Below are 14,640 nucleotides of genomic sequence, written 5' to 3'. Positions count from 1 at the left end.
TGCCGCCGCTGCAACGTCACTAACGTCCCGCTCGCCCTCGCCCTCGCCCGCCGTCAGGGACGCATTCGCCATCGCCGCCGTCGTAGCTCTCGTCTTTGCCTCGCTATCGTCGTCGTCGTCGTCGTCTTGCGAGGGGCTCGTGGCGCGGGACCGTTTCGTGGCTGGGGGTTGAGACTCGGGTTCGGTTGCTAGGTCGTCTTGGGCGGCGCGTTTGGGTGATGTTGGGGGGGCGGCATTGGTGGAGGTGTCGTCTGGGATTGACATTTTGCAAGGAAGAGAGAGGGAAGTGGGAAGCTGGTGGTTTGCTCGGTTACTTCGTGGTTCTGGAGAAGGCGAAGGAAGAGGGGGTGGGAAGGGGTTGTCGCTACGGTCACGGGTCGCTGGTGAAAACGAGTGTCGTGGAAGAGTGCCTGTTTGCTAGGAAGCTGCCCTCCGTCGTCGGGTTATGTTACGTCGATGTTCGATGGTGATGTTGCCGTGACGCCCTCCGAAAGGAAATGTAAATACGGATAAAGTGCTGACTAGAGACAAGGGTAAGGTCAAGCCTTTGCGGTTCAGGGTACGGATTGGTAAGGTAAGGTAAGGTAGGTAGGTGGTCAAGGATCGAGATAACGTCGTTTGGTCGTGTTTAGTAACGATAACCCCGCGTTCCTTTTTTTTGTTCCCTCTCTTCCGTTTATGTTTTTTCTTTTCTTTTTTTTCTCTTTCTGCCAGTTGGGTTGGGAGAGACTTCTCTGCTTTGGGCTCTTTTTTTCCGAAACTTTTTTTTCTGCCGTCTGTCCCCATGTTTGACAAGTTTCCGGCGGGGCGGTTCTCCCATAAAATCCGCAGTGACTTTCAACTTCCCAAGAGTGGGCGGTGAAAGGGGCCCCCCTCGACCGCCAAAACACCGTAGCTTAGCTGTTGTTCCCGAGCTCCCCACAAAAAGAAATTCACTTCAAATCGGGAATTCCACGGACCAACCCGAGGGGTTCCATGAGTGGCAGTTTTCTGCGTCATTCTTACCCAGCTGTCCGAACCCCCCCAGTATTGACTGGGTGGTCTACCGTCCACCGTTCACTGACCCCGACCCCGACCCCCGAAAGCGAAGGGACCCAAAACTGACCAATTCACGCAAAGAGCCTCGATGATTGGTAATGCAACGCCTCGGAATTGAGAGGCAACTGCCAAAAAAGTGGAAAGCTCATCCAGTTTTGTCAACCTTTTTTCTCGCGCGCTGTAATTTGCCCTGCGGCGAAAAGTAAAGGTTCCGTCACCGGATGCAATGCCGAGGTGTGAGGTTTGGTAAATGTGTACGTTCTGAATAATCAACATTTTCGACATTACATCTTCCCCTCCATACACCTCTATTCTACGACTTTCTTTATTTTTTTTTACTTCTCTCTTGGGCCGACCAAAACACCTCCGCCCCCCCTGACATCGTGATATTCAATCAACAACGACGAAAGCGACGAATAAACGGATCGGAGAGAAACCGACAACCATCGAACACATTTACCTTTCGCCACAATGTCATCGTACAGAGCAACGAGGACGGCCCTCCGCGCCGTCGCGCGCACATCCAGGCCCGCCACCTCCCGACCCTCACAATCGCGATCCTTCACCAGCGTACACACCGGCTTCCTCCAACAGAACCAAACATCACAACGTCGCCCGACAACAGCAAGTCGACAGCAATCCCTCAAGCGACCATCCCCCTTCGCCGCCCGCACCGGCGCCGTCCGCACAATCTTCATCCAAACTGAAAACACGCCCAACCCAGACGCCGTAAAGTTCCTCCCGAATCACCGCATCCTCCCCGACACCCTCTCCACCCCCTTCATCGAGTACCTCAACCCGCGCTCCACCATCGCGCCGCCCTACCCGTCCCCGCTGGCCGCCCAGCTCATGAACATTGACGGCGTCACCTCGGTCTTCTACGGCGCCGACTTCATCACCGTGAACAAGTCCCCCGACGCGAACTGGGCGCATATCCGTCCCGAGATCTTTGCCCTCATCACCGAGGCGATCACCTCGGGCCAGACCATCGTCACCGTCTCGGCGGATAAGGAGGGCGGTGCCGGTGCGGCGGCCGATGGCGCCCCCGAGGAGCCCGACAGCTTGGCGTACGACGAGAACGACAGCGAGGTCGTCGGCATGATCAAGGAGCTGCTCGAGACGAGGATTCGGCCTGCTATCCAGGAAGACGGCGGCGATATCGAGTTCCGCGGGTTCACGGACGAGGGTACCGTGCTGCTGAAGCTCCGCGGTGCGTGCCGGACGTGCGATTCCAGCACCGTGACGTTGAAGAATGGTATCGAGAGCATGTTGATGCATTATGTAAGTTGACTCGACACCTATGATTCTTGGGGGGTTTCCTGAAGATTTTCTTGGAAATGGCCGCCTGAACAACCGTTGAATATACGTGCTGACGCTGGCATCTCTAGATCGAGGAGGTCAAGTCCGTCGAGCAGATCCTCGACCAAGAGGAGGAGATTGCCATCCAAGAATTTGCAAAGTTTGAGGAGAAGCTCAAGTCCCAAAAGGGACCCGAGGCAACCGCGGCATAAGAAGTAGCATGCCCGAATGCGATATGAGGAGGACTGGCTAAAAGTGTCTCTCAAACCCTTTGAGAGATGACGAAATCAACAAGATATTGAGGTGGCGCACGATACCTGTAGAACTGCTGTACAATTAAGAGAAACGATTCATCCGGCTTCAACCCGGTGAAGTAGACAATACCCACTACCGAAACCGTACACTGCCATTCCTCCATCGCAGCCTCTCCCACGGATATGTAGGGCTACACCAGCCTCGCTAGTCAAGGAGAGCACTGGCAGGGACTTGATCCGAGACCTAACCTTGCAAACTGCGATCGCTTAGCCTCGTGTTCGGTCGGATGTGATGCCTCACTGACCCGGACCGGGCTGTGTCGCCTCGAAAGGAAAAAAAAAAGTAAAGTTATGAACCGAGGCCGGTCCTGGTCCAGATGGATGACGATATGGGCGAGCCTATGAGGGCCTTTTGCGCACAACCATACCACCGGCGGCGTCAAGTCAAATTGCAGAATTCAGACCAATGCCGTCGACAATGCGGGTAAAGATCGGCCATGGCCTGTTAGACAAGCCGCGTTCGAGACCGATATCCCTCGTAACGAAACGCGCAGGCCCAGCAGGGTTGGCGGAGGGTTTTCCCTTATTGCCCTCGTCGTGATTGGACTCTGGCCCAGCCAAGGGTTGCTGCAGCGGATCAGGGCGGGGAGCCGGGGGTGGCTGTTCCCGTGCAGGAACCCCTCATCGAATCATCGAAACCCCTCAACTCTCTGGCGTCCTGGCGTCCCTGCGATTCAGCAATCCAGAGAGTGGTTTTAACGTCCAAGTCCTTCCAAGTTCCCAAGTTCCGTACCGCATCAAAACAGTCATCTCCGGCTTGTTTCCCACCCCTCTTTCTCTCCTCAAACAGGCCTCAGGAGGTCGTCGGCCCACCGACTTCCTGGCTCGTCTTTTCTGCTCGGTCAAGTTTAGGTTCCCTGACTTCCGCTGATCTCGTGCCGCATCTCCTCATCATCATGCCAGTCTGCCGGGAGTATGCTTGTCCCGTCTCTGCCTCCGCACCGAGTACCACCAGTGCCCCCTAGAAAACGATTGGCAAGCCCCTGTTGACGTTGCTCCAGAACCGCAGTACAGAATGAGTTGCGAACGGCAAGCCATGATATTTTGATGCCGACTTTTACTGCAATCTGAGGCAGACCAGATGCGAAAGAGGAACAGTTGTGGTCGCGCCAGGTGGGCCAGGAGAGGGCCGATTTTGGAGACCCTGAGTATCCGTCTTTAGTTGCAGTAGCGCCGCTCGGTGAGCAGCAACTTGGAAGAAACCCAACACTCCAAGGTCAAACTTCCAGATGATTCCCTTTACGATCCGTGTAGGTGCTCCCAGGTTGTGAATGTTTGTTTTCCGCTCAGACGTTTTTCTGGTCGCTTTTTGACTTCTGGCTTTTTGGAGAGCCGTTGCACCAGCCGCCCACGGTTGAGTTTAATGACAAGATGAGAATCCGGGGTAACGCCCCCTGGCTGATTTTGACTTTCGCCCTCCATCGGCTTGGGGGTGTCGTCGATCTCTAGTGACGGTGCGGTACGTTGCGTTTCGGTGCCGTCTTTAATAGTCGCATTTGTAGACCATCGGATTACCTTGTCGATTGCAGAGGATATGTGTATCTCGTCACCTTCGTATGCGTGATATAGGTTGGGTTGCTAGGTCTCAAGCTCGGCGCATCTTTCAAAACTGATGCGTGACGCTCACACTCATTTTGACCAGGGTGTGGTCGATAGACAAGCTGCAAATTAGGAGTAGAAAGGCAGTCAAACGGCCAAAGGAAAGGAAACCCTTCAATGGCATATGCGTTCATAGTCTCCTACAGCTGGTCGATGGAATCGAAACGCGCGATTCTGCGCATCTATTAGTGCGTCGACTTCGAGGCGGAAACTCATCCGGGGTCGCATTTATGGCAGAGGCGAACCAGACATTGTTCCCGCCCACCGGTTGCCGGCAGTGCGTTCCTTCATCGTCGCCAATATTGCTTACCTGGATTTACATCTGATTCGATATTGAAAGCTCCGAGCCGTGCCATACGCCTAGAGCCTGGATGATGCCACTGTGAGGTCAGTGAGGCAGTCCAATCGAAGAAGCCTTTGAAGATGAAGGAGGTTAGCTTGGGATGGGCGCGCGTGACATGCTGCAGCAGCCCGTTTACTCCACAGATCCTTACCCCTCTCGGTCTCGGAGAAGTGCCCTGAACCCAGACCTCCATCGCCAAACCTTCTGCCTGCATCTGCAAATGCACCTGTGCCTCTAGTGGTTGCTTCCTTTGGCATCAGTGATGATATGTAGTGATAGTCTTCTCTTGGTCATCGACCGGTGATACCCAGTGCAAAGCTGGGCCACCATTTCGTAGCTCGTAATCTTCTTCCTCTCTCTCTCTCTCTCTGTGCCGGTAGTAGTGGCCGTGGCTCCAGATTTCTTGCATCATGGTACTTGGGACTATGCCTCCTCTTCAGCTGATACTTGTGGGACAGGGTCTCAGCAAAAGTTGGGACGTCTCATACTGACAGTAGCTGGTGTCAACTGGAAGAGATTTCTTTGTGCCTTGTCACCTTGTTTGTAGCGTTACGTGAGCCCACGGACAATTGTAGAACATGGATTTAGTGCGGGGTGGTGAGGGATGAGGGTCGATGGCAAGCTGCAGAATTAATTCCAGCCACCCTTGCAACTTTCAACGGCAAACCTCCAAACTTTCCAGGAAAACCGCCATGCGAACATAGACCGTGGCTCCCGCTGCCGTACATAGTGTTCCCGGACATGATGGCGGCGCGTGCTCTGTATTGCGTTCAAGAAACAGACGTGTTTGGATCACGACTGTGTCTCACGTACGTCCGCGGCCTAGGCCAAGCAGTAGAAGGGTGAGACCCTGCAACGGCGAGACCACTAGATGTACTTGAGCACTTGGGACGATGGATGCAATCAACCGGTTGGCTGGCTCGTCTTGCTGATGGTTCAAATATGCTCCTCCTGATTGCAGCACCATGCCACCGCTGACCGAAGTTGGACCTGGCCATTTGTTGATCAAAGGGCGAAAAGCCGCTAAAGGTTGGAGGATCGGCGATGGACGAATGGGCTCAGCCTGTTACAGCCGCATAGAGGTCAGATGGCCACTTCATGCCCGGAGGCTGAGGGAAAGTATACAAGAAGAAATGCTGCAGTATTAACGGCATCGTCGGGACCGTTCTGACCGCAGGTAGGTAGGTATCCATGTCAGTGATCCAAAGTAGTTCCTTCTTCGCTCATGTTGATCTCCCTAGATGTTTCGATAGTGTATTTTTGCTGAGTAATAGTCGCATCTTTAGAAGTTGTTCTTGGCTCTCAAAATCCCCAATCACGGAAGAATGGTGGGCCGAGGGGAATATCGGATGTGCAAACATGATTTTACCGTCGAAATTTGTTTTAAAAAAAATGCAATAACTTCAATGTAATGTATGGAGTACGCCGCGCTGGCGAATATCTGAGGTGTATGCGTATGCCGCCGTCGACTGGGGTACATGAGCGTACTATGCAGACGTATCACACAACGTCTTCTCTGCAGGCATTGCATGTCATGAGCGGGGCGGTGGTGATTGAGGTGATTTGTCCTTGTAGGATTCGGAAGAATCTCATGCGCGAGTGCCATCATTTTCTGCAGACGCGAGTGAAGGCTTGACCAGGAGAGACGGCAGTACAGCCCGCTTTATTCAGGAAGCTTCTTGATCGTCGAGGCTGGTCTTGATTGAGAACAGAATAGCGAGGTCTCCATATGAATAGATACGGGTGCCGTTGTATGCCGTGGCTGCCATTGCCGCAATTTGTCGCTCCGGTCTCCTGTATGTCGATGTCTCGGCCGGAACACGACGAAAGTAGTGAGGATTTGAAGAGTATGTAATTATGCAGACCGAGGTAGCATCGATGTGCGAACAGAGGTCCAGTCATGAACTAGCAAGAAAGGTAGCAATGAAAGAGGCTGCGCATTGAGGTGGAAACAAGACGTCCCCGTCGAGGTGCCACCATCGATTCGGATGCACGCGGAGGAGCCAAGACGTCGCGAGAGGTTCCCATGTACTTTGTAGGTAGTTGTGGTAAGGTAGTGTGCATGCCGTTAGCAACTTTGATGGCTGGTTTCCAATTTCGATTCCATCTGTCTGTCATAATGGAAACAGAGTCCGGTCTGGTAGGCTCTATCTCCCCGCTTCCTTCCCTCTTGGCCCCGAAACCCACGATCTGTCGAGGCAGCTCTTGCTCTACTGCGTAGTTAGTTGCTGTTGGGTGAACAAAGAAGCAACGACCTGGAGGACATGGTCTGAGACGGTTGGTCACTTGCAGACGGGCGGCCCCACTAGCCACGACCCCTGAGCCCTGACAGGCCCGGCCTGGCCTTGCTAGCCCGCCCATCCCTGTGTTTTCTGGGTTCTAATTGGCGGTAGCACTGGGCAAAAGGTGGAGATTTACCTGGAGAACAGTGTGGGGAATCGGGAAGATGCCAGGGAGTACGTACCTGTAGGTGACCGAGGATGGTTAGCTCGGATCCACCGCTTGAGACGGGCACTTTGGCCGCACTGTGCGTTCAGAGGGGCAGGCATGGCAGGCACCTCCGTCCAGCCTGTCTGTCTCCTGCCTTGACTGCTCGACAACATTGCGTTTTGGGGATTTTCAGATTGAGATATCTTCCTTCCAGCATTTTTACCTATAGCAGGTACCTTACCTTGTCACCTACAAATACCTTACGAATAGAGGAAAACTTCAACCTGGCACACCACTCACTCATATGAGGTCTAGCGGGCCGGCGTACTTTACAACGTTTGAACTTCTTCTTTCTTTCGAGCTGCTATTGCATTGCTAGAGCTGCCATCCCTTTTGCATCTTTTCCACTTTCGGCCTGCTACTCGCGGAACCCCATTCTCTTGCGCCAAGTACCTGCATACCCGTTCTCTGTACGAAAATACCAATGGAAAAGTACAACACCACACCCATACCTGAGCAACCCGGATTTCTCTAGTAACAATTCTTGGATAACTTCCTCCCATCTTTCCATTTTTTCTGCCCTCGTCGTCTGGGCTATTCTGGCTCCCGCTTCCTGCCACCCTTCCATTTATCCACCTAGGCAGGTACCTTGGCCTGCAAAGGGTGTCGAGGCTGTTCTCCTGGGCCCTACCTTAGGTCCCACACCGTCGTCTCGCTTTCCGCTGCACACCCTCTTGCATTGCACCTGGGCCACTCAAAGCTCTTTGACGGGAAGGGGGGAGGCTTCCAGCTGCCACAGAAAGGAAAGAAAAGGCATAGAGTGTGTCTCCTTGTTCTAGCTGCCGTTCCATGATTCTAACACATCTCGCAGGTGATTGGGTATCTTCTTTCCCCTTTACCTGCTTCAACAAGTAGTGCAGTGTGTTCCGGTACATCACTGCTTTCTTGGGGCAACCTCAATGCAGAGAGGTCTTGCCAGACCAACAAGACTTTGTTCTGGTTCCATCTACGATATTCCGCAGGCTTCAGCAAGTGCTGTTTACAGTCAACGCGATGAAAGTCTCTTCTTGTTTTCCTCCTTCTTCTTCTTCTTCTTCCTCCTCCAGTGCAGGTCTGGCTGGATATTCTCCAATTCTGGTCCCAGCTTTTTTCTACGACCAAGTGGTCGATTCTGTGCATAGGAAAAGGGTTGCAATTCTCTTTCACTTTGCCATGAAGAATGCCATCATTCTTTGGTGGGCTCTGTGCATTCGGATGTTCAAAGCAGCCGTTGCGTAGTGATATTTCTTCGATATTGCTATGCTCTATCAAGTCAAAAACTTGCAAGGCAACTTGGATGCAGACTTCCGGTTACTACCTTACTGCTATGCTGGAGGTCCAAGGTACCATTACCATCCGGGCCTTCCTTTGGATGCTCTCCGCCTTACAAGAAGTTTGAGAGGGGTACGGAGTAGAAGTGAGGGAAAAGAAGTCCGAATTCAGAGACAGATACCTACCCTACTCCGTACCCTCACCACAAGGCAGTTGGCAGGGTATGATTTCCCCCTCACCTCATCCGAGGCCCCCTTTTTCCTTTTTCCTTTTTCCTTGGTTGTCTTGATTTTTCTCCCCATCTCAGCATCACCGTTGTGCTTTCATCGTCCCGAAGCGTTCCTACTCTCCCGTACGATGATCAACTGGGACCTGCCCACTTGTCCCCTCCACCGATATTAGTCGACTCGATCCACAGCCAGCCCGCACACTCCCGTCCCTGACAATCCGTTGACCTCGACAGGTACAGGGCCTCCAGCGCATACCTTGCCTCTAGGCTCCGTGCTACCTGTCTGTGCTCCTTTGGGTCTAGGAGCACTGAGGTGGGCTGGGACAGGCATCTGTCCCCCCCAAGGCCAAAACCAACCAGGGCTTAGCTTGTTCTTCTGTGCGTACCCTTGGCCTGGGGTTAGTGCTGTTCATACAGTGCATGCCGCTCGTGTGGCTTGCAGCGCACACAGACAGGCACACACCAACTCAACCCAAACTCAACTGGACCAAGAGAAGAGCCCAAGACTTGGGTGGACTGGACTTGGGTGGCCTGGCCTGGCCTGGCCTGGGGCAAGCTGGAGCTGGAGCTGGAGTTGGAGCTGTTACTGTTGCTGGTGCTGGATGTCGACTGCATTGCATCTTTCCTCGAGCGTGCGCTCTCTCTCTCTCTCTCTTTCTCTCTGCAAGTCCGCGCACACTGCATCTGCATTATTACGGAGTACTCCCGTTGCTACCACACTTTACTTTACCTCACCGCGAGGTAACTTACCTCCATATTCATTGCATGACCTGCTTGGCCTTGCTGGAACTGACCCAAACCCAGGCCTCTTTTCCCACTACGCCCTATCCCATCATTGCCTCAGGTACCTCGCCCTTACTTGTGTGGTACCTTATTGGAACACCTCTTCAGATCGGACCCCCTCTCGTCTCTTCTTTACTCTCATCGAACACGACGACCTCTTGACCTCGCATCGTCTTGTTAGCGAGCTACGGATACCTTGTCCAGCTCCGCCTACCATACATCCATCCATAGGTACGCATACACACACACTCTCTCACTCACTCACACACACCACCCATACCTTACCTACACCCATCCATCTATACCCCATACTCCCACACACCACACTCATTCAGTTCGCCCTTCTCCTCTCCTCAACCCAACTCAACTCTCCTCACTGTGCCCGCGGTTTGTGTGTCGTCAGGTGGCAAGCTACCTCCCCTCAGTCATCCTGTCTCTCACACTCTCTCACTCGCCCGCCTGGTGGCCCTTATTCCCTGACCTCCCTCACCTTACCTTACGGACACCCTGAACCGGACCCCTTCTCTCTCATAGGTACGCACCAGCCACTTGGACAAGCTTCTGGTCTCGTGTCGCAGTCGCAACGTCTTTCTCCTCCCCCCGCTTCCGTCAACGTACTACAACTGTGACTTCTTTCCATCCTTCTCAAACCTCTCCAACACTCTTCTTGTCTGTTCTCCTTCTCCCCCCTCTCTGTGCTTCTCCTCATCTGTCCTTCAAGCCCGTCGCACCCCAAAGGATCGAGGGCGCCGCCCAAGACATTCTTCTTTCTCATTCCCCCTTCCAGCATCCACATCTACATCCACAGCTTCCACCCGCATTCCACTTTGCGATCGCTCTTCATCCACTACGCGCCGACAATGGGCTGCGCGTAACCTGCCTGCTCTCACTCTTGTCGCATTACCATCCCGTCCCTCCTCCACCACTAACGAACGGCATCGCACCTCGATTTTAGACGGTACGGATACGCATACAATACAACACGCGCACAGCACACGCATAGCTTCTCCATTCGACGACAGCCCCAGCTTTGCTGCGTGACCCCTCGCCGTACACCACGTTGATTATTTTCCTTTGGGCAACTTTGGGTCTGGGTTAGACGAACTGGTTTAGACGACTTTTCGCGCTTTTTTCGGCTCCCGTTTTACGCGCGCCATAATCATCTTGCTTCATCGCCATCTCTCGCTTTCTCGACACTCTCATTCACTCTCACCCACTCACTCAACCGCCCCGACCAACGACTTCAGCCTGGTCACTGTACGCACTACCTTCTCTCTTTCCCTGCAACTGCACTTCACGACTCCTGTCAGGGCAGCATTTCTCCATACCGCCTCGACCCGACTCGCCTTGCCGCGCCACGCATCAGTCGTCACCAACGAGCCTCTCCCGCGCCTTCCCACATCGATTTCGCCTCGGTCACCCGATCAGATTGTTTCCTCAGCATCTAGAAATTGCAACATTTGATACCCTGGCGATAGATCTACCCGGTTTCCCGCAGTTCGGTACGTACCTGATTTCACTCGTCTGCTGTACGAATCACACTCTTCATGTCGCAAGGCTGCTGCTGTCTGGCGGAAAATCCTCCGAAGACAGGCTCCACTGCCGTTCCTTGGGTACATCTCGTCGTGTCTGTCTGGTTCTGTCTGAGTGCGACTGCCTCACGCGTGTCACCCACAGCGCTGCCCAAGCTCAGATCCCCGTCTTCCCTCGGCACCTTGGCGAGATCACCTCAACATCGTGGTTTACCACAAAATCCTGTACTCATACTTTCCGCATTTTTGTCTACTCATCGACTATTTGCCCACTTTACCCTTTCGTGCGCCAGGCCTCGAACGTTTCTGTCTCGTGGCTCGTGGCTCGTGGCTCGTGGCTCGGACCTCGGACCTCGTGGCGCCTTCCAATTGCCCTTCGCCAGTCGCTGTCAGCTTTGACCTGCAGCCCGAGCCGCAGCTCGCCGTGACACCAAAGCTGGTTGCAGCGAAACTCATCTCTTTCATCTTGTCTCACAGCGCTTACCTTTAACGTTTGACGAACTAGCTGCTAACTCAACTGCTAGTCTCATTCGGAGTTTACCGCCTTTCATCCTTCTTTCAAGAACACCTGACCAAACCTCGTCAGCCCATCACTTACTTTTCTCCGTTTGAACAAATCGTTTCTCTAAAGTCTCCAAAAGCTATCAATCAGCTCGCCTCGTCAATTTCAGAAATTGACCAACTACTCAGAAGTGGACCAGACTTTCCGGTTTTCCATCGGGAGGCAACAGGTGGACAATGAGTTCTGGTACGGGAAGTACTAGCAACGCCAAACCCGGCCCGTCATCCAAACAGGGTCAGGGCACTTTCTCCGCAGTGAACAGCCACGCCATTCTTCTTGATAAGCTTAACCGTCGATCGACGCCCGACTCTGAAGCTTTAGCCAGCTCAGACGACGAGGCTGATTCTCATCGCCAAGAACCACCACAGCAGGCGCAACCTCAGAAGCCTGTCAGGAGAGCTTCTTGGCTTAACGACACTACCCAGCCGCTGCCTCGGCCCCGAAAAGGTTCATTTGCAAGCAGCTCCATGTCTCCTACGGCTTCCCACCCAAGCACTCCTTCCGGGGAAGGAAACGCGCCTTGGAGCACTCACACCCAGTCATCCGGCGTCATGGGTCGCGCTCCTGTTCCGGGAGCTTCCTTCACCTGGGGCACCGGTATCTGGAACAATGAGAGAAAGGATCCTCCCTCGCGCTTGAGTGAGGTTTTACCCTCGCCCACATCGACTATGCCGCCTGGATCAGCTGGGGGTTCCTTCTTCAACCCTGACAACTATGGACAGACGTCTCCTGCACCGCGAGACTCTGGTCCCAACGCCCAAATCCCCTTCGCGATCCCCCTTCACCCTACGCCTAAGACGTACCGTTCTCAGTCTTACTCGGTTGGTCAATTGGAACCCGACGCGCCTCCGGCCGCTATGAGCAGCTCCACGATTCTTGGTCGCGGACGTGCTCATGGACACTCTGGCCTGCAGCACCGTCCTTCCCGGCCCAGCATGCTGAGTGAGATGTCGAACGAAGGAGGTCTGCTCGGAAAGGTCAAGGAGGTGGATGACGATGACGATGAGAGTGCGACGGAATCCATGCAGAGCTCGATGCATCAGTCTGTTGAGGCGAAGACCATCGAGCTGCTTGCTCGTGAGAATGCGATGCTGCGTCAACAGCAACAGGCGCAGCAGCAGCAACAGCAACAGCAACAGCAACAGCAACAACAACAGCAGCAGTATCAGAACCGACTCCGTCCCAGAGCTTCTACCGGAGCTGCGTACGGTCTTGGTAATGGTTACACCTTGCGCGAAGCCGTTCCCGAGGAATCTGACTTCGCTATCGACGAGCTTGACGAGGCCAATGACGGCAGTGAGATGGCGGCGAAGAGGGCTCTGGGTCGTAGAATGAGCGAGTTCGGGGCGTCAGGATTCCGCTCGCCGTACGAGAACAGAAAGTTGGAGAACGTTAAGAAGGCATTCTGGCACAGCTCTCTCGGTTTTGGCGGTCCCGAAGGCCAGCAGAGCCGCAGACACTCATTTGCAGATATTCCTACCCGCCAAGGTTCGATCAGCTCCATCAATGAGTCTTTCAACGCGCTCGACACCCCCGTTGCTGAGCAGCCGCAACCCCAGGACTATTCCCTGGCCTATTCGGAAAACCAGAACTACCCCCTTGGCAATACAGGTAAGTTGGACTGCTACTTTGGCATCAATAAAGCTGACTCACAGACACAGCTGCTTACTTTACTCCCGGTGGAGGTCTTGCTGCTCCCCCCCAGAGCATGCAATTCAACAACACTTTCCCATCGGCTTATTCAATGCACCCTCCTTATGGAAACCGTGCACCTTCGCCCCATCGCAATGTGTATGCCATGTCGCAGCCGCGCCACAACCAGCTGCTCCACATTGTCTTGTTCAAGTGTGCTAGAGCAGATGTCTTCTACATCCAGGAGGGCACCGGCTTGACCGTGAAGCCTGGTGATCTCGTCATCGTCGAAGCTGATCGAGGAACTGACTTGGGCACTGTCGCCCGCGACAACGTTGACTGGCAAACCGCCAAGGAGCTCAAGGAGCATTACGCGGAGGAGCAGTACAAGTGGCTGATGATGTATTCTCAGAATGCTGCTGCTGCCCAGGACGGCACCGGCGCTGGCCTTATGGCGGCCGCAAATGGTCTCCAGGGCAGCGCTGTCGGCGGAATGGGCCCGCCTAATCAGCATGGTCATATGCAGGAACCCAATGCTGGAGAGCTTAAGCCTAAGCTCATCAAGCGCTTGGCACAGAGTCACGAGATCCACGCCTTGCGGGACAAGGAGGGCAACGAGGCCAAGGCCAAGCGAGTCTGCATGCAAAAGGTCAAGGAACATGGGCTGAACATGGAGATTCTCGATGCTGAGTTTCAAATGTAAGTGTCTGGACAAACCTGATGAACAGAGGTGAGACTAACCGCGCGTAGGGACTGGAAGAAGTTGACATTCTACTACTTCGCTGATTCGTACATCAACTTTAATTCCCTCGTTACGGATCTGTTCAAGATCTACAAGACCAGAATCTGGATGTCGGCCATTAACCCGGCATCCTTCGCCAGTCCCACCTTGGGTATTCAGGCGCCTAGCGGCGTCGGACCCGGAGCGGTTGGCGTGGGTCGCGGTGGATCGAACAACTCCGAGCGACGCTCCGCGCAGCAGCAACAGCAGCAGAACCAGGAACAGCACTCGGGAGGATTCGGTGGTTCAGGCCCACCTGGACGTGGATTCCAGAACTCATTCACCCCGCCGTTTGGTGAAAGGCCTCCTGGAGGTCCGGCCGGTGGCTACGGTCAACCGAATTATCCCTATTCGCACATGGGCGGCATGGGCACTGCGCCCAGGCCTGGAAACATGCCCTACGTCCCTGGAGTTGTTCCGTCGCTCGATAGCTACAGCTTCCCTGGCGCAACTGACTTTCAGATGCGATCTCGTTTCCAGCCGGGAACGGACGGACCTGGCCCGCATGAGTCGGGCGTGGGCCCGATGAACACCCAGAGCGAATGGGCTACCGCATTTCAGGGCCTTTCCTTGAACAGTCGCTGATGAGGCGCCTGACGTTGGCAATGACCGCGATACTGATTTCTCGTCTTCCACCGCGAACTCGACCTTCTCAACGGACCTTCCACTTCTGTTCGTCGTTCGGCGCATTTCAACGAACTGTCGGCCCAACGGCTCATCGTACCTTGCTACGGTTGGCATGGTTGTGGCGTTGTAAGCATAGCCTGGGCTGCACAGTCTGGCCAAA

The 14,640-nt window shown here is 54.2% G+C and overlaps 2 protein-coding genes across 2 annotated transcripts; both read left to right on the top strand.

Annotated features, from left to right (window-relative positions):
- Positions 1-1,509: 1,509 nt before the first annotated feature.
- Positions 1,510-2,549, top strand: N0V96_006757 (uncharacterized protein; the record flags this gene model as incomplete). Its single annotated transcript, XM_053196316.2, has 2 exons — positions 1,510-2,319; positions 2,427-2,549. 2 exons carry the CDS (start codon positions 1,510-1,512, stop codon positions 2,547-2,549), a joined length of 933 nt encoding a protein of 310 aa, XP_053046179.2.
- A 9,442-nt stretch (positions 2,550-11,991) lies between these two features.
- N0V96_006756 (uncharacterized protein) lies at positions 11,992-14,438 on the top strand (the record flags this gene model as incomplete). The annotated part of the gene is made up of 3 exons (XM_053196315.1): positions 11,992-13,051; positions 13,102-13,771; positions 13,823-14,438. 3 exons carry the CDS (start codon positions 11,992-11,994, stop codon positions 14,436-14,438), a joined length of 2,346 nt encoding a protein of 781 aa, XP_053046178.1.
- Between the last annotated feature and the right edge of the window lie 202 nt (positions 14,439-14,640).

This window comes from Colletotrichum fioriniae (assembly GCF_027942845.1).
Source record: "Colletotrichum fioriniae strain IMI 355084 chromosome Unknown scaffold_7, whole genome shotgun sequence".
Lineage (NCBI taxonomy): Eukaryota > Fungi > Ascomycota > Sordariomycetes > Glomerellales > Glomerellaceae > Colletotrichum > Colletotrichum fioriniae.
Note: the sequence above shows the minus strand (reverse complement) of the source record. Positions and strands in the feature narration are given on the sequence as shown.